The 24,528-nt window shown below is 45.3% G+C and overlaps 1 protein-coding gene across 3 annotated transcripts in view; it reads left to right on the top strand.

The window, feature by feature from the left end:
• Nucleotides 1–22,030: 22,030 nt before the first annotated feature.
• DNAJB12 (DnaJ heat shock protein family (Hsp40) member B12) overlaps nucleotides 22,031–24,528 on the top strand; it is a 38,085-nt gene continuing 35,587 nt past the window's right edge. Inside the window, exon 1 of one of the 3 annotated variants that reach the window (XM_058188269.1) lies at nucleotides 22,031–22,493. In XM_058188269.1, coding sequence (XP_058044252.1) covers nucleotides 22,361–22,493 — 133 coding nt within the window. In that variant the 5' untranslated portion in view covers nucleotides 22,031–22,360. The remainder of the gene's footprint in view (nucleotides 22,494–24,528) is intronic. The other 2 variants (XR_009155722.1, XM_058188268.1) reach the window with 2 other exon arrangements.

Below are 24,528 nucleotides of genomic sequence, written 5' to 3'. Positions count from 1 at the left end.
TAGAAAAACAGGAAGTTGCAGACTTGACGTAAAAAAATGTGAGCTTGGCACATCCCAACTGCTGTGTGTTTAAATTCACTTAGCAACATTTTAAAATAACAGAGACAAACAGTTTGTCGTAAGGAGTAATTGTCTTCACTTGCCGTCTTAAAAATCTCTCTTCCTAAGAATTAACAACCACATAGATAAGACTTTCTACCAGATGACCTGTCCCCAGCCTGGGCCTTCAAGTTTTCCTGTGGAACACCCATCACTCCAAGGTTGAATTCAAGGATCAATGTAATAAAACTATTTTATTTGGCATCATAACATACTCATGCTTTTCGTTTAAAAATTCAGTGGTTTAAGAATGATTTTGCTCAGTGTGAGAGTCTGTATAGCAATATGGGAAGACAAAGATATACACACACAGAGAGAGAGAGAAGATTGAAATATTTTGAGGAATATTTTAAAAAGACAGAATATTATATTTCCGTTAATGAGAAATGGAGAAACATGTTTTTTTAGAGGCAGGAAGCAGACTTAGTCTTTCTTAATAGTCCCCAGCCAGTGGTGAAATACAGCTGGATATATCTGGCTCGCGTGAACCGATAGTGCCGACTCCACCCACCTACCGGGAGATCATTACGTCCCGTTTTTGACTCTCTGTGCATGCACAGAAGAAGCAGGTGCAAGCATAGCGAGCATGTGCAAGCATGCGCTCACATTCCCAAACCAGTAGCAAAGGTAAGTGCATTTAACCACTGTCCGCAGCAGATATTTGTGCCCATTAAGAAAGTTTGCGCCAGTCTATTCAGAAAGCAGCCCCAGTCTCCCTGCCCGCCCCCCCAAGCAGAAACTGAGGAGGCCACCTTTTAGAAATGCAGATTTGGTAATCCATTCAAGTCAGGATATTTTGAAACTCCTTGGCAGAATGGTAGGATTAGAAGCAACCCAGAGCAGTCCAAAGCCCCTTCCGTATACCACCCCCCAGTCCAAACTTCACCTGGGAGCTCAGATAAATGATAAACCAGAGATTAACCAGATTAGCTCAGACAAGCACCTAGGATTTGCATTTCCCCTTTTGCCTATAGAGCCAGCTATGACCCTTACATGACCCCCCATAGGAATCTGACAACAGCCAATGGAATATTAAAGGACATGTTGTTACACAGGAACAGGAAGCTCAAGCCCAAAGAAGGTATGAAAACCCCTCACTCTCAACTCCATTTTGTCAGCTGCACCAGAAACATCTGCTTGGTGGTTCTGTTCATCATTAAACCTTCTTTCCAATCCGCCTCCATGTTTCCAGTGTCTTTCTCCCAGCTTGGAACTGAACCAGAGGGATATTTCTTCCAACAGCAGACTCTTCATTTTCTGAAGAACCACGGCTGTTGAAAACATCTGTTTCTTGACACATATTTATATGCACTGTGCACATAGAAGACTCCCCCCAATGCATCATGTAGATCCACATGAAGGGTTAAAACCAGTCAAGATGACACTACAACCATGCCATGAAACTATACCTTTTTTCCCCCCACATTTGTCATACGCACTTAAAAAATGGGGAAGGAAAGCTTAAATTGCACAACTGCAACTTCCATCTTGACTTTTTTCCTCCTCTGGAGACACCACGCCAGCACATTCTTCTAATGCCCTGGGGGCATTTGCTACAGAAATGATTGCATATTGTGTTGAGTTCCTTAAGGATAAAACAGTCCCACAAACTCCAGTTGCATCTGCTGTTGTAGTAAACAGCTCACATAGAGACCGGTGCTCCTTATGTAAGTAATCTGAATCCTGGGCTACTACTGCCATCGCTCACTCCTGGTTAAGATAGCTGCAAGCATTCAGTTGAAGGTCATGTCTCCAGCAGAGCTTCTGAGAGGCTCAGAAATGGTCCTTACAAGAGCACCTCTGCCATCTGGTGGCCTAATAGATTCATAGCCCCTTTTGCTAAGACTGAAAGATGGCCCTTCTTTTTATTAGATTTACACTCCTCCTTTTCTTCAAGAGTTCAGGGTGACGTGCATAGCACTCTCACTATTCTTACACCGCCATCCATATAAAGCAAAGCTGGCTGTGGAATTCTGGGAATTGAAGTCCACCCATTATAAAATCCCCAAGGTTGAAAAACGCTGCTGTAAAGTATTTAGGGCTGAGAGTCATAGAATAGAATAGAATAGAATAGAATAGAATAGAATAGAATAGAATAGAATAGAATAGAATAGAATAGAATAGAATTTTATTGGCCAAGTGTGATTGGACACACAAGGAATTTGTCTTGGTGCATATGCTCTCAGTGTACATAAAAGAAAAGATACGTTCATCAAGGTACAACATTTACAAACACAATTGATGGTCAATATATCAATATAAATCATAAGGATTGCCAGCAACAAGTTATAGTCATACAGTCATAAGTGGAAAGAGATTGGTGATGGGAACTATGAAACGATTAATAGTAGTGCAGATTCAGTAAATAGTCTGACAGTGTTGAGGGAATTATTTGTTTAGCAGAGTGATGGCCTTCGGGAAAAAACTGTTCTTGTGTCTAGTTGTTCTGGTGTGCAGTGCTCTATAGCGTCGTTTTGAGGGTAGGAGTTGAAACAGTTTATGTCCAGGATGCGAGGGATCTGCAAATATTTTCACGGCCCTCTTCTTGATTCGTGCAGTATACAGGTCCTCAATGGAAGGCAGGTTGGTAGCAATTATTTTTTCTGCAGTTCTAATTATCCTCTGAAGTCTGTGTTTTTCTTGTTGGGTTGCAGAACCGAACCAGACAGTTATAGAGGTGCAAATGACAGACTCAATAATTCCTCTGTAGAATTGGATCAGCAACTCCTTGGGCAGTTTGAGCTTACTGACCCAGTGAGGTATAGATCCAGTGAGGTTCCGTGCCAATGGATGGACCAGAATCTATGTTTCCTTGCTCCAGGTCCACGCAATGCCACGATCGCTCTTCATGTCAAGCGGTACAATAGTTTGCCTTGAATGTGAAGGAATGGCAGTTCTGGTAATTTTAACTGCAAGTGAATTCCCAATCCAAAAAAAAAAGATCCCTGTTTCCAAAAAAAAAAACCTGATGGAGAAAGTGGAACCATACTGGGTCATGTTGAATTATTATTGATACTCTGCATCTCCACGACAGATGTGATGCTCTGGTACCCAGAACATCCTATTTTCAGTTTACTTATTCATGGAACACAAACACGAAGGATGGTGTCAGAAATCACAGCATCATCAGAATGGAGCTCGAAGGGATCTTGGAGGTCTTAATAATAATAATAATAATACTAATAACAACAACAACAACAACAACAACAATAACAGAGCTGGAAGGGACCTTGGAGGTCTTCTAGTCCAACCCCCTGCCCAGGCAGGAAACCCTACACCATTTCAGACAAATGGTTATCCAACATTTTCTTAAAAATTTCCAGTGTTGGAGCATTCACAACTTCTGCAGGCAAGTCGTTCCACTTATTAATTGTTCTAACTGTCAGGAAATTTCTCCTTAGTTCCAAGTTGCTTCTTTCCTTGATCAGTTTCCACCCATTGCTTCTTGTTCTACCCTCAGGTGCTTTGGAGAACAGCCCAACTCCCTCTTCTTTGTGGCAACCCCTGAGATATTGGAACACAGCTATCATGTCTCCCCTAGTCCTTCTTTTCATTAAACTAGATATACCCAATTCCTGCAATTGTTCTTCATATGTTTTAGCCTCCAGTCCCCTAATCATCTTTGCTGCTCTTCTCTGCACTCTTTCTAGAATCTCAGCATCTTTTTTACATCGCGGCGACCAAAACTGGATGCAGTATTCCAAGTGTGGCCTTACCAAGGCATTATAAAGTGGCACTAACACTTCATGTGATCTTGGTTCTATCCCTCTGTTTATGCAGCCCAGAACTGTGTTAGCTTTTTTAACAGCTGCTGTACACTGCTGGCTCATATCTAAATGGTTATCCACTAGGACTCCAAGATCCCTCTCACAGGTACTACTATTGAGCAAGGTACCACATGTACGGTACCTGTGCATTTTTTTTTTTGCCTAAATGTAGAACCTTACTTTTTTCACTGTTGAATTTCATTTTGTTAGATAGCGCCCAATATTCAAGTCTGTCAAGATCCTTCTGTAACTTGAGTCTTCTAGTCGAACCCCCTGTTCAGACAGGAGAACCCATACCATTTTTGACAAGTGTCTGTCCAGTCTGTTCTTCAAAACTTCCAACGATGAAGCACCCACAACTTCTGGTGGCAAGCTATTCCACTGGTTAATTGTTCTCATTGTTAGGAAGTTTCACCTTAATTCCAGATTGCTTCTCTCCTTCATTAGTTTCCCTCCATTGTTTCTTGTTATTATTCTTCTATCATAAACATAATTATTTTGTAGAACTACCACTTTTTTGTGTGTCTTCATCCCTGTTGACTCCTGGTGATTGCCTGGACAAGTTTTCAGAAGTGGTTTGGTCTTGCCTTCTTCCTAGGGCTGAGAAAGGAAGGCTGGTCCAAGGTCACCCGGCTGGTTTCATGCCCAAGGCAGGACTAGAACTCACGGTCTCCTGGTCTCGAGCCTTAACTACTACACCAAACTAGCTTTCATTCTTTAGCTATCTTTAAAACGAAAAGTTCTGGTAGATGGATAGGGTGTGGGAGAAAACCAGTTTTCAAATAGATGTCTTGGTGACTTCAATACCCTTTTGGCAGTATTGGAAATACAGTCTAGTCTTTATTCCCTCTCAGGATGCTGGGATATGTAGTGTCGACAGGGGTGGTATTCACTTACCTTCGCTACCGGTTCACAAATATGAGCACACACGCCACCTTCACGCATGCACAGGACCTGCCAAGCATGTGCAGGACCTTCCAAGCATGTGCAAAGCATCAAAAATGGGACATAATTACATCTGGTTGGGTGGATGGAGCCTCCTGCTGCTGCCACTACCGGTTTACCCGAACCGGATAGAATCGGCTGAATACCATTACTGAGTGTCAAGCAGGGTGGATTTAATTCAAGCAGGATCACGATTTAAATCACAATTTAAATCACTAGTAAAAAGGCTTGATTTAAAACAACTCGATTTAAATCATGATTTCTTTTGGATCCAGAGACAAGAAGCATACCGGTAAATAAACACATCTAAAGCTTTATTATTAGCTTAGGCAAACAGATTGAAAAGCCTAACATAAAAAGCATATATACAAACCAGATAATATCCGAATCTCTTACAAGTTGCCAGAAGTTCCTTAATAACGATGCAGAGGTACCCCTAGGGCAGCCAGTTTCCACAGTACTCAGTGCTAGGTTCCATACAGAAGTTCATCACATACAACACAAGCCCAAGATTTTTCTCAAAACCTGGCCTCATGACTTCGTGGCCTTGCTACAGTCAGGAGACTGCAAGTTTTGACTTGACTGGTTGAACACACATGACTCTGGGATGGGAATCGAAGGTCTGAGAGTTTCACAGCTTTCAAGCTATGTGAAAATTTTCCCTTTCTCCATTATTCAGGGTGAAAAACAAGCACGTTATCTGAAAGTGAGGTCTAAATGGCTTAGGACCGGGGTATTTGCGAGACCGCCTTCTGCCACCGATTGCCTCCCAACGACCTGTGCGCTCCCACAGAGCGGGCCTCCTCAGGGTGCCGTCAACCAAACAATGTAGGTTGGCGGCCCCCAGGGGGAGGGCCTTCTCTGTGGCGGCACCAGCCTTATGGAACGAGTTACCTCCGGGGTTACGCCAACTCCCCGACCTCCGGGCCTTCAAACGTGAACTAAAGACTTTATTATTTCACCGAGCGGGACTAGCCTAAGAATGTATTTTAGCGAAATTTGAATGGGTTTTAATCGGTCTTTGACCGTTTTAGTGATTCGGCCACTAAATATTTGTTTTTAAATTGTTTTTAAATAGTGTTTATTTATTATATTTATATTATAGTGGTATGTGTATTTTAATATTGGCTGTACACCGCCCTGAGTCCTTCGGGAGATGGTGCGGTATAGAAATGTAATTATAAATAAATAAATAAATGAATGAATAAATAAATAAATAAATAAATAAATAAATGATTAGAATTTTCTTAATGTGGAGGAAAAATCAAAACGTGATACTAAACTTCTTGTGATGAGCCGGGGCAAGGCACAGAGGCAACACAGTCCGCTGATAGTTCAAACTGCCCCTTTATTGCTCCAACTTTCCTCCAAACTCTCCCACATTATGGCAAGTCCAAGACCAAAGTGATCACAGACACACACTCTCAGCAGCCTCTTGGCTGCAAGGCGTCCAGCAAAACTCTGGGAGCACAAAAGCTGCAAAGCAAGAAATCCAGTGGGGCAAGGGAATGAGTCAATGAGTCCAGGAAACAAAGCAACAAGGCAATGGTTTCAGGAAGCAAAGGAAAAAGGCAATTAATCCAGGAAGCAAGAAATAAAGCAAGAAGTCCAGGAAACTCCAAATGTTGGCAATGGCACACAATACTCCATGAATTCAGCATTTGTTCCCGACAAACGCCCCTTCCCACAGCAGCTCCTTAAGTCACAAGTTGTGCCTTGTGAAGAGGGGCGGGGCACTCTCCTCCCAAGTCGTCAGGTTGGCCTGCACTGTTCCCACTTCATCTCCTCTATCCATGCTCAGGGATCAGGAGGGGGCGGTTCTTGCTCATCGCCTGAGCTCCTTAGCTCCTCATTTCCACTGCCTGCCCTCTGTTGGTCATCCTGGCCTCGTTCCTTCCTGCTAGCAAGCCGTCCCACTCCTGAGGGGGCCCTGGCCTGCTTCCTCCCCATATTCCTCCGAAGCCAATGAAGCCGCCTCCCTCAGCTCCAGCTGCGTCTCATCTTCCTCAGCAGATTCAGGCTCCGATGGGGACATGACACTTCTCCAAATAGTCTTCCGCATTGCCACTACAGGGCGGTACTGCTGGGCTTCCCTGATGATTTTCTTCCCAAATACTAATCAAGCCGCAACTTGGTTAGATCTAGAATCACCTGCGGTACACTTTCAAAGTATTGGACAAATGAGGGCTAATACCATCATGATCTATCACTCAGGGCAAATTATGGCCCGCTAGGCTAACAAACTCATTTGCTTCCCTCTCAGCAGATTTCTTCCCGTCTAGAATTAGAAACAAATTCAGATTGTTCTCTTTACTAGGTGCTCTGTCTGCATTACTGTTTCAAAAGCAGCACTCTCCAGCGTCTCCCCTTGTGTATGAAAAGGCAATTTAGGAGTGTTGATTAAGCACAGCTCCTGCGGAGAAAGATTGAGGAGAGTGCCAAGAACAGAGAAAGGGAAGCAGGAGCCTGAGACAGAAAACACGCCACTACGATGTTCGAAGGCAGTGCTTTCCAAAACTGGATAAATGACCCCAAATTGGGTAAAGATGGTTTTTCTTTGGGTAACGATACATGAGCCCATTATCCATCACAACTGGGACATTTAAATTGACTTAAAGCAGGGGTGTCAAACTCGATGTCATTGAGGGCCACATCAAGATTGTGTTTGACCTTGGGAGGAGGAAGGGGGCGTGGCCAGCTTGATGTCACTCATGTCAGGGGCGCCTGTGATGGCCCGAGTTCTCTGCCAGTGAAAACGGGTTCCCAAGCTCCGTTTTTGGCTGGGACGGCCTCCTGTAGCCCTCTGCCAGTGAAAACGGAGCTCAGGAAGGCAGAAGCATCGTGAGCCAGTCCCTCACTGTTTCCAGGGCAGAGCTAAGTACCCCACAGGCCTTGAGTTTGACACCCCTGACTTAAAGTTTGCCATTTGTTCCGAAATATATTCGACATTTCCCCCAAAGTATTCCGATTAAGATAAAAATGGATGAAATTACCCAGGGTAATTTATTGAAATGACGTAAAGATGATGCAGTGACATTTTTATAATAATACAGGTAGTCCTCAAGTTATGATGATTGAGTCAGTGAGTTTGAAGTTACAGTGGTACCGAAGGATGGGACTTACGGCTAGCGCTCAAGGTTCTTAAGACATTTTGATAAGCAGTTTTGGATAATGAAGGGGGGGGAGTTTGGGCAGCACTGCTAAGGCGTGGAATAGCATGAACATTGAAGGGAATAGCTTCCACTCTAGCAAATAACTTGATAATTGCACTTGACATCCTGCTGTGTCTAAACACAGATTCTAATCCGAGTTTTATTAATTGGGGTCAGCCTGAACGAGCTGAGTGACTTTGCTTCCTCTTTGCAAAAAGCTAACCAACTCCATGCAGAGCTCAAGTATTGCAGTCATTGCATTCATCACTTGAGACTTTCAAGAAGAGTTTGGATTGCCATTTGTCAGAAATGGTGTAGGGTCTCCTGCTTGGATGGCGGGGGTTGGACTAGATGACCTACAAGGTCCCTTCCAACTCTGTTAATCTGTAATTTGCAGTCCCAAATTTTATGATTCTGCCACCGTCTTTTCCAGGAAAAAAAACCCTCCATACTACTCTTAGCATATTCCCTGTAGATTAGTTTTGCTTGTCAACCCTTCTCTTCTCGGTTAATAAGACCCTTCACAAGGATGATATATCATCACATATTTTCTATCATCAAATTTTATCTATAACAATCCCATTATGGTAAATAGATGGGAGATAGAGATGTTCTGGAAGCAAAATTGTTCCTTTTTAAAAAAAAAAAAAGTATTTGGATAACTTTTCCATTCTGATAATAGGGCCATTAACTTGCAATATGCCATGAAAATCATAAATCCTTCCCTGGGATCTCTGTTTTGAATGTGAACCAAGGTGATCTCTTTGTAGAAGTTTCCTGATTGCTTATTTGCACCCTATGACTATCATTAAGTGTTGTAAGTGCTGAGAATTGTTGATGAAGGTATCTTTTCTTTTATGGACACTGAGACCATATGCACCAAAACAAATTCCTTGTGTGTCCAATCACACTTGGCCAATAAAAAATCCTCTTCCTATTCCTAAGCAGAAAAGAAATAATGCTAGACTTCCTCTATCAGACTAAGTTATGTATCTTATGATTCATGACATATGTATTTTTGATGACTATATGATCATGATTCATCTCTTACATCTTTTATGTACACTGAGAGCTTATGCACCGAAGACAAATTCCTTGTGTGTCCAATCACACTTGGCCAATAAAAAATTCTATTCTATTCTATTCTAGAAGGAGAGCAGCAATCATGTAATGATGGGTTGTTAATGTGGGGCTTTCCTTTGCAGTATGAGTCCATCCACTTCAGGAGTGTCTACAAAGCGAGAATTTTAAAAAGTCAAGGTGATGGACACAACATTGCAATAAAAGCTTTGCCTCTCCTCCTCCTGGGTGCTCTGGAGCAGGGGTCTCCAACTTTGGCAACTTTAAGATTTGTGGACTTCAACTCCCAGAATTCCTCAGCCAGCAAAGCTCTGGAGCTTCAGTTGGACTGTTGCAGTTGCCATTATGCCTTTTTTTTATTATTATTACAGGTTCTAGACCAGTGATGACTAACCTTGTCGTCATGTGCCAAAAGCGGGGGGGAATTCGAGATGTGTGTGTGTGTGTAGCATGCGTGCGTACCCACACTCATAATTCAATAACCGACCTGTGCGCTCCCACAGGGAGGGACTCCTCAGGGTGCCGTCAGTCAAACAATGCCGACTGGCGACCCCCAGGGGGAGGGCCTTCTCTGTGGGGGCTCCTGCTTTTTGGAATGAGCTCCCTCCAGGGTTGCGTCAACTCCCTGACCTCCGGACCTTTAAACGTGAACTTAAAACCTTTTTGTTCCACTGTGCGGGTCTGGCCTAACGCAATTTTTAAATGTGGGGATTTTTATGTGGGTTTTATGACAGTTTTAACTATTGTGGCCAAATTTTAGAATAAGACAGTCTGTTATTAACAGCAGCTGCTTGCAATTACTGCAGGTTCAAGTCCCACCAGGTCCAAGGTTGACTCAGCCTTCCATCCTTTATTAAGGTAGGTAAAATGAGGACCCAGATTGTTGGGGGCAATAAAGTTGACTTTGTATATAATATACAAATGGATGAAGACTATTGCTTGACATAGTGTAAGCCGCCCTGAGTCTTCGGAGAAGGGCGGGATATAAATGCAAATAAAAAAAAAAATTATGTTGTTTTATCCTGGCTGTAAATCGCCCTGAGTCCTTTGGGAGAAGGGCGGTATAGAAATCAAATAAATAAATAAATAAATAAATAAATAAATAAATAAATAAATGTGCCCTGCGCATGACCACCACCCCCTCTTCCCCCCGCTTTTGGCACGCGATGGCACGGTAGGACCCTTTTTTGCCCTCTCCAAGCTCCAGAGGTTTTCTTGGAGCCTGGGGAGTGGGAAAACGACCTTCCCCACCCCTCCAAGGCCCTCTGGAGGCCAGAAACCGCCCGTTTTCCAACTTCCAGTGGGCCCAGAAGGCTGAAAATCAGCTGGCCGGCACGCACATGCGTGCCAGAGCTGAGCTAGGTCAATGCTCACGTACCCACAGATATGGCTCCGCGTGCTACCTGTGGCACATTGACATAGATTTGCCATCACGGTTCTAGAGACTTCTGGTGGGCTTGAGAGTAGAAAATGCCATGGTCATGGGAACAGAGAAAAATGTTGGATTCCATCTCAAAGTTTAGAGTTCGGGGAGTAACCCTCAATGCATATATGCAATGCATCTCTCAGTTGTTCCTTCTTCCCTTCCCTTCCTTAGTTTGCTCCTCCAATGTGGCGGGGGAGTGGGGAAATCAGGGCCATAAGTTCCAATTAAATTGATTTATTGCTCATGCTCCACACAGAAATCTAGTCAACTGAGGGTTAGCACTATTTTGGCACCAGATAAGAGTTGACAGAATTCAAGAGGGATTGGAATTAGATCTCTTATGTAATGTAAAGACTCTAGATCAGGACTGCCAAACTCCCAGCCCACGGCCCGGATGCATCGTTGGCCACGCTCATGCCCGGTTTAGCAAAGCGGGGGAAAGTCCTGATATGTCACGTGATGCTGCCGTGGCAATGTGAGTTTGACACCCCTGCTCTAGACTGATTCCTCCTTTGACTCTGCCTTCAAGCTCTGCCACTCCTTCTGCCCCATCTGGGCATTCTTTCTCCTTCCTCTCCTGTGACTTTCTTTCCTCTTTCCAGCAGTAGCAAATTTTCTCTCCTTCTTTACGCCAGGAGAAGGCTCCTGGAAAGCGGCATGATTATGGCATGGTCCTGGATCTCTCTGTGAGGATCAGGATATGCATCAACTATTAATTGGATATAATGAAGGGAACAATAGGACAGGAACGGTAGGCACTTTTGTGCTCTTATGCATGCCCCTTATAGTCCTCTCAGGAATGGGGTGAGGTCAATAGTAGACAGCTTTTGGTTGAAGATTTTGGATATGTTGGATATTTTGGATATGTTGGAAAGATTTTGAATATGTTGGAAATCAGTGATTTGCCAAGACCTTCAACTCATCAGACGCTGAACTCATCTGGGCATTTGAATCAAACTGAGCAGTATACAAGTGACATGTCCTAGAGAGAGGTACAGCACAAAGCCCAAGTATTTGGAACGGGGGACCTGCTCTATTTTATGTCCTTCAAAAGCCCGACCCATTTTTATTTATTTTTTAAAAAATACAACCTTGTAAAATACACGACCGTTGTTTTTCATGATTGATCTGTAATGAACGCCCGAAAGACAGCAAAGCTCCTGCAGCTCTTCTGTGGCCTATTTTATTTCTGATAATAAAGCTGCATTGTCTACATAAAGTAATATAAGCGGTAGTGGGTGTCAATTTTTTTTTATTACCGGTTCTGTGGGTCTGGCTTGGTGGGTGTGGCATGGCTTGGTGGGTGTGGCATGGGAAGGATACTGTAAAATCTCCATTCCCACCCCACTCTATGGGAAGGATACTGTAAAATCCCCATTTCTTCCCAATCAGCTGGGACTTGGGAGGCAGAGAATACATGGGGGCGGGGCCAGTCAGAGGTGGTATTTACCGGTTCTCCAAACTACTCAAAATTTCCACTACCGGTTCTCCAGAACTGGTCAGAACCTGCTGAAACCCACCTCTGAATATAAGAGATGGGTTTCTGTCCAGTTTAGGGGATGAAATGTTCCCTTAAGGGTATTAGCCGTTGTGTGTTGATATAATTATTTTTTATTTTTTATTTTTTGCATTTATATCCTGCCCTTCTCCGAAGACTCAGGGCGGCTTACACTATGTCAAGCAATAGTCTTCATCCATTTGTATATTATATACAAAGTCAACTTTTATTTCCCCCAACAATCTGGGTCCTCATTTTACCTACCTTATAAAGGATGGAAGGCTGAGTCAACCTTGGACCTGGTGGGACTTGAACCTGCAGTAATTGCAAGCAGCTGCTGTTAATAACAGACTGCATTAGTCTGTTGAGCCACCAGAGGTCCCTAAAGACTAATGAGGCCAAAATACTCATTATTTGTGTCTGATGCTCAGCTATGGGAAACTTCATCTCCAGACAGGCATTTTTATACAGTGCACATAGAAGGATGAGTCATCTCCATCGATGATGATAGAAGCTTTCAATTTCCTCTCGAGACATTTTCTTGGAAATAGACTCAAAGGCTTGCTTAAAGTCAACAAACACACCATAAAGAGCTACTTTTGGAGCCTGGTAGTTTTTCTCTGTCAGGGGAGAAAGAACCTGTCCTTGGTCTGTTACTTGTTCAGAAAGTGGGCTGCTGTACGAGGTGGTTTTCCGCCAATTAATCTTTCCAATAAATGCACCTGGCACATATATTGATGATTAAGCTTAGAAGGCTCACTGGACCAGGGGTCTCCAAGCTTGGTAATTTTAAGTCTGGAGGACTTCAACTCCCAGAATTCCATAGCTGGCTGCAGAATTCTGGGAGTTGAAGTCCGCCAAGCTTAAAGTTGTCAAGTTTGGAGAGCCCTGCACTGGACAATCATTTGCTTGGCACATCCTTTCTTTCCTCCCCCCCCCGCCCAGATGGTGACAATAACAGCTGTGCCTCAGTCGCTAGGAATAGTTGCTGTTTTATTTATTTTTGGGTGAAAAAGACACCCAGGATCAGGGTCCATTAGTCAAAATGAGAGCATACGAGAGCAAAAAATGTTTTGATGTCAATGGTTAGGGGGTGGAGTGGAGTAGTCCAAAAATGTTTAACTCCATGCAAAACTGAAGATCCTTCAGATGCTTCAGTTATGCAAAACTGAAGATCCTTCAGATTTATTTATTTATTTATTTTGATTTTTATACCGCCCTTCTCCCGAAGGACCCAGGGCGGTGTACAGCCAAGTAAAATTCAATATATAAACATTAAGAGAAATTAAAAAGCATATTATAATGTGGCTGAAATTTTAAAACAATTTAAAATCTTAAAATATAAATAACCCTAATAATCAATCCATGAAATTAAAAAGATATGAAATTAAAAAAAATAAAATAAAATGATATTGGGGATGCTCGACTGCCATTTCAGGAAGAAAAGGAGAGAGGAGTAGAAGGAGGGAAGAAAATAGGTAGGAAAGAGTAGAGAAGGAGGAGGGGAATAAGAAGGTTAGATAGGGTGGAAGAAGGGTGGAAGAAGGGAGGAGTGGAGAAGGAGGAGAGGAAGTAGTAAAGTGAAGGAGATGAAGGATGGGAAAGTAGTAGAGGGTAGAGAGGGAAAGTAGTAGAGGGTAGAGAGGGAGGTTGTGTAGAAAGGAAGTGGCAATCGGGCAGGCCTGAATCAGTTATAAATAAAAATTAATGATTAATGATGGATAATAGTTTGTACATAAATATGATGTTGGAAAATGGAAATAAAAATTATTCAAAAAAAATTAAATAAATAAATAAATAAATAACCCCAATAAAATTTCAGTCCAGTCCTGCTTGAATAAATAGGTGCGTTTTCAGCTCACGGCGAAAGGTCCGAAGATCAGGCACTTGACGTAAGCCAGGGGGAAATTCATTCCAAAGCGTAGGAGCTCCAACAGAGAAGGCCCTTCCCCTGGGGGCCGCCAACCAACATTGCTTGGCGGACGGCACCCTGAGAAGGCCCTCTCTGTGGGAGCGTACGGGTCGGTGGGAGGCATAAGGTAACAGCAGGCGGTCCCGTAAGTACCCGGGTCCTAAGCCATGGAGCGCTTTAAAGGTGGTAACCAGAATCTTGAAGCGCACCCGAAAGACCACAGGAAGCCAGTGCAAACTGCGCAGGATTGGTGTTACATGGGAGCAACGAGTTGCTCCCACTATTACCCGCGCAGCTGCATTCTGGACTAACTGCAGCCTCCAGGTGCACTTCAAGGGCAGCCCCATGTAGAGAGCATTGCAATAGTCCAAGCGGGAAGTGACAAGGGCATGAGTGACCGTGCATAAGGCATCCCGGTCAAGGAAGGGGCGCAACTGGCGCACCAAGCGTGCCAGTGGAAGGCCCTCTTGGAGACGGCCGCCAAATGATCGTCAAACGACAGCCGCCCATCCAAGAGGACACCCAAGTTGCGCACCCTCTCCGTTGGGGCCAATAACTCACCCCCCACAGCCAGCTGCAGCTGCAGCTGACTGTACTGGGGTGCTGGCATCCACAGCCACTCTGTCTTGGAGGGATTGAGCTTGAGTCTGTTTCTCCCCATCCAGACCCGTACGGCTTCCAGACACCGGGACAGCACTTCGACAGCTTCGTTGGGGTGGTCCGGGGTGGAAAAGTACAGCTGAGTGTCATCAGATGCTTCAGTTATGCTTAGAACTGGTCTTGGATTTTATTTTCTGCAAAAGTGCACCTACCGTCCCTGTCGTAATATTCCTTTTTACTTACTCTTTTCATGTATCCAAATTATGCTTATACTTTTACCTGTTATCTTATATATGATTGACAAAATAAATAAAATAAATAAAATTCCTGAGGAAGGGGGAGAAGTACACACGATGTGTTATGTCCTCCCCCCCCCCAAAAAAGCCCCTTCAGCATGAATGCCAAAATAAGGGGCAAGGTGAAATTCAGGATGGAATTTTGTTTTACTTAGAACGATCGTAATTTCTGGAACATCCAATTCTGGATCGCAGGAAGGGAAAAATCCTGATACGGGTGGTAGAAGAGGTGTTCTGTATCCTTCCCTACCTCGGAGTAACGAGTTGGCCTTCAGCCAGTGGATTCACGGCTCTTATCAGTCCTGGCAGAGAAATCGCAGCTGCTTGCCAAAGTTCAAACCAAATGACTCGCACAGTAAGACTTCAGCTCTCTTTGAAATGGTTCAGCTAATCTTTTGCTTCCCATGGAGTGAGAGCAGTCCCAAAGCTCCTTATATATCCTGTGGGGTGGGGCAGAAGCCCTTCCCTTCGATGACGCCGCCTGTCTAATCTTCTGAAGTGTGGGTCGATCCAAGTTTGATTATTATCAGCTGTGTCTGAAGGCGTAGCCGGGGGAAGGGAGGAATCAGGGGATGATGGCCTCATTACATCCTCCGACTGGTCTGGCTCTGGCTCCTGGAGCCAGACCAAAGACATCGGTGCTCCCGAGGTAAGCCTTACCAGCCCTTCCCCCTCAGTCTCGGAGTCACTTTCGGGCATGGGGCCAGGTTCGGGGGCTGGAGTCACAACAAGAGGAGTAATTCAGTGGTTTTGGTAGAAGATGAATCTGATCATGAAAAAGCATTCCTGGATGAGATTTGGGGCAGAATTTTATTTTTAGGACAGCTTCTGGTTTCTTGATTTGTGAAGAACTAATGTTTGGACCCTGGCGTAGGAAATTCTTGATGTTGATAATAGGTGTGCTGTTTGAAGGTTTAGGGAGAAGTTGAGGCCAAGCTCAAAAATGATTTTCTGACTTTCCTACTCTTTTGGGATCCATTCTTATCTCTGGCATGATTTTCCTCACTCAATACTGAAAATTAAATTATGGTTAGGGCTGTTGCAGCTGAAAACATAAGGAATTTATTTCTGGTCTGTTTTCCCCCTGCTCTTTTGAATCTGAGGAGACTGGGCTCATTTGCAGAATGAATATTTCATAACCTATAAATTGGTTCCCTCCTGGCTCCCTCTCAGATGCCCCTTTGATTCCATCAGAACTGAGGAAAATAATAATAATAATAAAGAACATCTTATCTTAAACAGAAGGGAGAGCAAAATGGGTTAGAAACAGTTGGCTTTCCGTGAAAAACAGTTGGGTTCTCCACCTAATTGTCCATCATAGTATTTCTCAACCTTGATAACTTTAAGATACTGGCTGGTGCATTTCTGAGAGCTGAATGTCCACACATTATAAAGTTGCCAAGACTGAGAAATGCAGGTCTAGGACTAACATAATCCAGACAAAAACAGCCCTGTGAACGTTCTTATGATGTAGAGCAGTGGTGATTGAACACCCAAAATACAATGCAAGCGCCACCCCCTCCCGTGCATGTGCCGTGCCCCTGCGCGAGTCTCCCCGTGCCCCATTTTGGGCCTGGAAACCCTCCTGCACCAATCTGCACACACCCCATGCATGCACCTCACCCCCTGAGCAAGCGCACACGCGTCCCCCGCATGCCCCCTGCCCGCAGCACATGTGCAGCAGAGACCCAAGGGCTGGCTGGCCAGTGGAAGGCCTTCGCGCATGCGTGGCGGATCTGGGCTGGGGTGACTGCTGCCATGCCCGCAGAGAGGGTTCTGCGTGCCATCTGTGGCACGCATGCCATAGGTTCGCCATCACAGGCCTAGTGTCGCTTGTTGAGATGGGCAGCTATAGAAATCAAATCTATAAATAAATAAAGGCCATGTATAAGCTTGTCAATGTTCCACTGCTTGTCAATGAAAGTTGTTTCCCGCCCCCCTAATTCGGCTTTGTTTCAATAGCATGACTTTCCTTTACAGTCATATTTAACTGAACCATTTTTCAGACCTCCAGGATGGAGCTCTCTCGCTCAGAGCCATCTGTCTTGTTGAACCCCTTGGCAACCAGCAATTAAAAGCAAGGTCTCCCCTGGCCAAGGGGCCATGGCTGCTGATGACTTCCTAATTTATGGATCCAGCAAGGCTGGGGGGGGGGGAAATCTGCTCTTCAGTTCTCCCAGCAGCATTTGCAATCTGTTCTGCCTTTGGCCCGTTCTTGGAGGTGACCTGTTCTGACAATCTGCTGATGCTACTTGGTGGTTTCATTTCTGAGCAGTCTTCTTCCATCAGCCTGATGGGACTGAGAAGATACCATCCATCTTAATAAAGACAGTAACCTTTGCCAGGGCAGCCTGAATAAAATTACTGTCTCTTTTCCACTTTCTTTCCTTAAGCAACATTCCTGAAACTTTCTGCCATGGCAGGTGTGCCCTTATCAGCGCCATATGGAAGCCCACTTGGAGTGCAATGAGCCACCTGGTTTTCTTGGTGGCCAGTAATATTGCTGCCAGTTCACTTCCACTTTGCCCCCCCAGGCATCTGTTCCTTTCAATGTTGTCTAGCTTGACCATCTTCGAGTGACATTGTTGTGGTCCGCCAGTAGCCTGCGGAGCTGGCAATGGAGTGGACAGCGATGAGACTGAGGAAGAGCATGGGCCAGTCCTGGGGGCTGGGGAAGGCCTGGATGAGGGCTCTGCATAGGAGGCTGAGGTGGGGCCAGGGCCATTGGGGAGTGATGTGAGGACTCCAGAGACTCCAGAGGCTGACAGTAGTGAGGCAGAGGAACAGGACGAGCCTGTTCCTAATGCACGCATGAGAAAAGCTGCCAGAAGGCAAGAGCAGCTCAAGCAAAGAGGACAACTCAGGAGTAGGGCCAAGAGATGATTGGCCTCTTCCATAAGGCTTAAAGGACCTGCAACTGTGTTTGGGCTCTTTGCTGGAAGACAACGTTGATATCTTTGTCTTGCTGCATTTGTCTTCTGAACTTTTGCCAAGAAAGGCCTTTGACAGTTTGCCTAATTGGACCAAGGTTGGTGATAGGACTGAGGAATTGTGTTGGGAGGAATTTGCTTTAATTTAGTTGAACTATGCTGAGAATGAAGTAATTCTCAGCTGTTCGAATAAAGTTTGTTTGTTTTTACACTGACTGAGTTTCCTACTACCTACTTGGGCCTGGGTCACAACAGACATAGAAATTGAGACTAGCATACCCCTGGCTGCCCTGGTATTGAAACGTGGTGCATAGTAACCAAACGGTTGTGTTTTTGAATGGAAAGAAGATGGTTCCCAACTGTTTTCACACAGACAATGGTCTCTGATCCTTTCCAAAATAATTGGAACAAAAGGAGGGCAGTGTGTTCTGCAAATACCAAAACAGGATGAATTGACCCATCAATAAACTTGCTAGGGGTTAACTGAGCCCCAGGTAGGCCCAGTCACACTCAATATCTCTACTCAGTCTTATTGCGGAAATATCTTAACTTCTGTTCATTCTTTGTCTTCTTTGCTAAATCAGCTTTCTTGAATTTCTCTTTCAAATACAGGGATTATGACTTTGTATCTCAGGGGCTGCCACAAAGAAGAGGAAATAAAGCTATTCTCCAAAACACCTGAAGGCAGGAGAAGAAGCAATGGATGGAAACTAATCAAGGAGAGGAGCAACCTAGAACTAGGAAGAAATGTCCTGACAGTTGGAACAATTAATCAGTGGAACAACTTGCCTCCAGAAGTTGTGAATGTTCCAACACTGGAAGTTTTTAAGAAGACTTAAGATGATCATTTGTCGGTTTCCTGCCTAAGCAGGGGGTTGGACTTGAAGACCTCCAAGGTCCCTTCCAAATAGCAATAGCACTTAGACTTATATACCGCTTCACAGTGCCTTTACAGCCCTCTCTAAGGGGTTTACAGTGTCAGCCTACTGCCGGCAACAATTTGGGTCCTCATTTTATGGATGGAAGGCTGAGTCCACCTTGAGCCTGGTGAGATTCGATCTGCCAAACTGCAGGCAGCCGGCAGTTAGCCTGCAGTACTGCACTCTAACCACTGCGCCACCGTGGCTCATTCCTATTCCTATTCCTATTCCTGTTCCTGTTCCTGTTCCTGTTCCTGTTCCTTTTCCTATTCCATTACCACGGCCAGACATGAACTGCAAGAATCCTCATTGCACCGAAGTGCCCAAGTCCTCATTAAATCTGGAACACAAGAGCCTTGCTTTCTCTCATTCTCATTTGCCATTTGGACTCTATTTAATTCAGTTGAATAGGTTCTGAACCCCATCAGCTTTGGAATTAATTCACCTCTTTAAGTTCAACAGCTGCTAATCCAGGGTGTGCAATCACCTTTGGCCTGTGGCAAGCGCAGGGAGTTGCGGGAGTTGACTTAACATGCCTACTGTGGGAGGGTTTCGCAGCGGAAATTTGCTGGCGAGACCTGATTGCTGCTTTTCTGTCCTTTGAACCTGACCATCTAATTTGAATAGACATCTCTGAGGCCGTACAGCCTACAGAAGCTCCAGCAACTTCCTTTTTCTCTGGTGCTGTGGTGGATTTTCCTCGCTGCCAGCCCATGAATGAAAAGAGGCTCTGACTGCCCTTAGAAGTACGAATAATCTTCTTCCCTTGATTCTGACCTTCAGATTGAAGGTGTGCAAAATCCGCTGGGCTTTGTCACTATTGGGAGTAAATCAGGTGTGGGCTGACGGGGGTTTCGCAGGGGTTCGGGAGAACCTCTAGCTAAGGTTCTGTGCCATTCGGAGAACCCCCAAATCCCACTCCTGGCTGGCCCCACCCACCCGGCTGTCGCTACTTCCTGGTTTTAGCCAGGAAGTAATGTGTTTTGTACCTCCTGCGCATGCGCAGAGGGTGTGTGCGCGCATGTGACGCGTGGCGCGTACACTTCTGAACCGGTAAGGAAGGTAAGTAGATTTTACCCCAGGGGCAGGCCTTAAAAAGCATCCGGAAGCTTCAATTGGTTCAAAACGCAGCGGCTTGCATGGTTTTGTGCAGAACCGGGTGTGCCCATATCACCACTCCTGCGGGAGCTGCATTGGTTGCCCATTTGCTTCCAGGTGCAATTCAAAGTGCTGGTTGTCACCTTCAAAAGCCTTCATGGCTTGGGACTGGGTTATGTGAGGGACCATCTCTTCCCAGTTACATCCACCTGTCCCACAAGAATGGAGAGGCAAGGAATGTCATGGGTCCTATCTCCTGAGGTACATCTGGTGGGACCCAGAAGAAAAGCCTTCTCCGTGGTGGCTCCCTCCCTTTGGAACATCATCCCTGCAGAGATTAGACTGGCCCTTCACTTTTGCAAGGCTCTAAAGACTTGGTTCTGCCAGGAATCCACAGTGGGATGGAGACCATCAAGTGGTTCCTTTGATTGTGTATTATCTCCAGGGGGTGGGGTGGGAATATTGGTTTTTATTCTTGTGTTTTTATTGTATGTAAGCCACCCTGAGTCACTGAGAGTGAGTGGGCAGCTGTATAAATCTTCTAAATAATTAAATATCTATTTGTAGATTTATTTTTAACTGTATCACCCTTAGACTTACAGATTCCCAAAATGGAAGAATGGATGATGAAGTTAATGGAACTGGCTGGGACGGCAAAATTAACTATCTTGGTTGAAGGAAAGATTTGTCTATGTTTCCATGTGGAGACCATATAGAAAGCAAAGGAAAGGCTATATTAATTTTGTGATTTGATGAAATGTTTATTATAGAAATACTGGGGGTTATTGAATTTTAGATCTAAAAATTAATGTATTTCATATTTGTACCTGTACTGAAGAAAGTTGGAAGTTAACCAGAATCACTGCCATCCAAGAGCCTTAATGAGGGTCAGGAATACTTTTCAAAACATGCATAAAATATTCATATGTTAATTATATATACATACAGCAAAGCTACCCTCATGCTTTTCAACTTTCCCACTGTCTTAGCACACCAAGGGAAAATGTTAGAAGGGAAGAGAGCCTTTGGCTGCCAACATACCAGGGGTGAAATCCAGCAGGTTCTGACAGGTTCTGAAGGACCGGTAGTGGAAGTTTTGAGCAGTTTGGAGAACCGGTAGTGGAAATTTTGAGTAGTTCGGAGAGCCAGCAAATATCACCTCTGGCTCGCCCCAGAGTGGGGTGGGAATGGAGATTTTGCAGTATCCTTCCCTTGAAGTGGGGTGAGAATAGGGATTTTGCAGTAGCCTTCTCCTGGAGTGGGGTGGGAATGAGGATTTTGCAATATCCTTCCACTGAGTGGGATAGGAATGGGGATTTTGCAATATCCTTCCCCTGGAGTGGGGTGGGAATGGAGATTTTGCAGTATCCTTCCCCTAAAGTGGGGTGGGAATGGAGATTTTGCAGTATCCTTCCCCTGGAGTGGGAATGGAGATTTTGCAGTATCCTTCCCTGGAGTGGGGTGGGAATGGAGATTTTCCCCTGCCCCGCCCATCAAGCCACACCCACCAAGCCACGCCCACAGAACCACTAGTAAAAAAAAATTGGATTTCACCACTGCAACATACCCATGTGCTCCTTAACTATCAGCCCCAAATCAAGAGGGACAGAAACTGAAACTTTGATATTGACTTAAAATAGGCTAACCCAGGGGTCTGCAAACTTGGCTCTTTTGAGACTTGTGTACTTCAACTCCCAGAGTTCCTCAGCCAGCTGAGGAACTCTGGGAGTTGGCTAAACTGGCTGAGGAATTCTGGGAGTTGAAGTCCACAAGCCTTAAAAAAGCCAAGTTTGCAGACCCCTGGGCTAACCAATATCCACAGACGTTGAATTGCTCATTGCAGCGGTGATCATTAACAGGGATGATCAATGGAAGCAACAGTTGCCCAAAATCCAGGTAAGTGGGATTACATCAGCACAGAATTTCTCAACCTCAGCTCTGAAGATGCCTGGACTTCAATCCCCAGAGTTCCTCAGCCACAGTTGTTAAAGTTGAGAAACGCTGGTCTAATGCAGAGGTCTTCAAACTTGGCAGCTTTAAGACTTGTGGACTTCAGCTCCCAGAATTCTCCAGCCAGCATAGCTGGCTGAAGAATTTTGGGAGTTGAAGTCCACAAGTCTTAAAGCTCCCAAGTTTGAAGATCTCTGGTCCAGGGGTCTCTAACCTTAGTAAATTTAAGGCTTGTGGACTTCAACTCCCAGAGTTCCTCAGCCAGCTTTGCTTTGCTGGCTGAGGGACTTTGGGAGTTGAAGTCCACAAACCTTAAAGTTACTAAGGTTGGAGTCCCCTGCTCTGGTCTAATGCGTTCCTAGATTGCATGCATCTCTTAATGCAATTTGGAAAAGTATAAATTTCCTACGTTTAAATCCTTCCAGTTTCTTTCTTTCTCGCCTGGTGAGCAGAGCAGTTTTTCTGCCACTTCAAAGCGAGAGGCAGGTATCCAAATCCATCCCTTTTCTCAGCCGCAGATATTATTATATTTTGCACTGCCAGGCTATTGGCGAGATTATGACATCCTGCGGCGCGGCTATTCCAAACAATACGGCCACGTTTGCCGCCTGACAATTGGGGAGTTTCCAGCAGGGGACGCTATGACCGTATCATCGTGCGCCGGCGCCTTGCACCGCTACCGCCACCATGGAATCCAACAGGGACGAAGCGGAGCGTTGTATTGTTATCGCGGTAGCCGCCATCAAGGCCAACCAAACGGAGAAGGCCCGCCGTTTTTTGGAGAAGGCCCAGCGGCTGTACCCGTCTCAGCGGGTCGGCGGTGAGCGGGACACGGGGAAGGGGGCGGGGGGGGGGAGGCCTAGACGACTGAGGCCTGGGGTAGCCGGCCTGACCTCTCACCCGTACTGCGCGTGAGCAGAAGCGAGGGTGGCGCGAGGCACCCTGGGACTTGAAGTCCCCCTAACTCGCCGTGAAAGGCAAACGCGCCTTGTGAAGTGGAGGGAAAATTTCATAGCCGGCGCGGGGGATGAGGGGAAACCCTGGACTCAGTGAGCCGGGTTTATGTTGTGCACGAAGAGAGCGCGTCGGTTGTTGTCATTCCCTAAGTTGAACGGAGAGACTACAACTCCCAGCGAGCATTGCGCTGAGGGTGAAGGGGGCAACCCCGCACCTGAGGGACATGGATGCCCCCCAATTGGAATTCCCCGCTGCCTGTCCGTGGAGCTTCTCTCCTTCGGTTTGGGACAGGCGCGGTTTAGGCATTCTCTGGCCGCCTCTGCTGGGGGATCCGTGACCCACCTTTGCCAGCCCCTTCCCTAGATCCGCTGGGGGATTGTAAACACCCCCCTCCCTCCTTCCCCACGCCTCTAGCCTCGGTCCTGGTTCCTGGGAGCCTTTCAGATGATCTGGGCCTGCTGGGCATCGGCCGGGGCAGTCGGGTGGGCAGAAATCAGAGGAAGAGCATTTGAGTGGGCAGAAGTCAGAGGAAGACTTTTTCAGCTGAGTGGGCAGAAGTCAAGGGAAGACCCCCTCCAGTTGGGTGGATAGAAGTCAAAGGAAGACCTTCTCCAATTGGATGGGCAGAAGTCAGAGGAAGATCCTCTCCATAGTTCCCATCACCAATCTCTTTCCACTTATGACTGTATGACTATAACTTGTTGCTGGCAATCCTTATGATTTATATTGATATATTGATCATCAATTGTGTTGTAAATGTTGTACCTTGATGAACGTATCTTTTCTTTTATGTACACTGAGAGCATATGCACCAAGACAAATTCCTTGTGTGTCCAATCACACTTGGCCAATAAAATTCTATTCTATTCTATTCTATCCTCTCCATTTGAGTGGGCAGAAGTCGGAGGAAGACCTTCTTCAGTTGGGTGGGCAGAAGTTAGAGGAAGATCAGAAGGGCAGAAATCAGAAGTTGGGTGGGCAGAAGTCAAAGGAAGAGCTGCTCCATTAGAGCGGGCAGAAGAAATCAAGGAAAGACCCCCTCCAATTGGGTGGGCAGAAGTCAGAGGAAGATCCTCTCCAGTTGGGTGGGCAGTAGTCAAGGGAAGACTCTCTCCAGTTGGATGGGCAGAAGTCAAGGGAAGACCCTCTCCAGTTGGGTGGGCAGAAGTCAAGGGAAGACCCTCTCCAGTTGGGTGGGCAGAAGTCAAGGCAAGACTCTCTCCAGTTGGGTTTGATCTCTGGTGGACACATCAGTGTAATGTTCATGGTAATGGTATGAGAACCATTTGCTGTTCGCTTTTCCCAAGGTATTTTTTGGAATAGTCTTGTGTAGCCTACAACTGTTTTCCTAGTCTTCTGTCCACACAGACTTCTCCCAACTCTACAAAAATTTCAGCGTTAGCCAAGATGGGCTGGATGCTGCCCCCCCCCCTACACACACATTAGATGTGTTAATGGGGACAGGAGGTCTAAAAATTGTGCTCAGTTGCCTAACCCTGCTTAGTTTAATCACTTTTAATCACTTCCCTCCCACACTTGAGTGGCCTTCTCATTCCACTGGGGAAGTATTGGAACCAGCAACATATATATTGTATCCCAGACAATATATTTTACCTTTTGAGTATGTACATACGTACAGTCGTTGTAGGGAACTATCGCTTGTGCACTTCCCAGAGATAATTTGAAAGATGCTGGAATATTTCTACTCTCTGTTTGTAAGCAGCCTAGATTTGTGTAGATAGGTAGTTTTCAAATAAATCCAATATTTTATTCCAAAATTTTAATAGTTGTTCTAAGGTGCCGTTTCCTTCCAATCAATCCTTTACCTCATTGCCTCAGTCCTCCATGTAGATTGTCTGAATAACAGAATAGTAGAGTTGGAAGGGACCTTGGAGGTC

Source organism: Ahaetulla prasina, chromosome 6, assembly GCF_028640845.1.
Source record: "Ahaetulla prasina isolate Xishuangbanna chromosome 6, ASM2864084v1, whole genome shotgun sequence".
Classification (NCBI taxonomy): Eukaryota; Metazoa; Chordata; class Lepidosauria; order Squamata; family Colubridae; genus Ahaetulla; species Ahaetulla prasina.
Note: the sequence above shows the minus strand (reverse complement) of the source record. Positions and strands in the feature narration are given on the sequence as shown.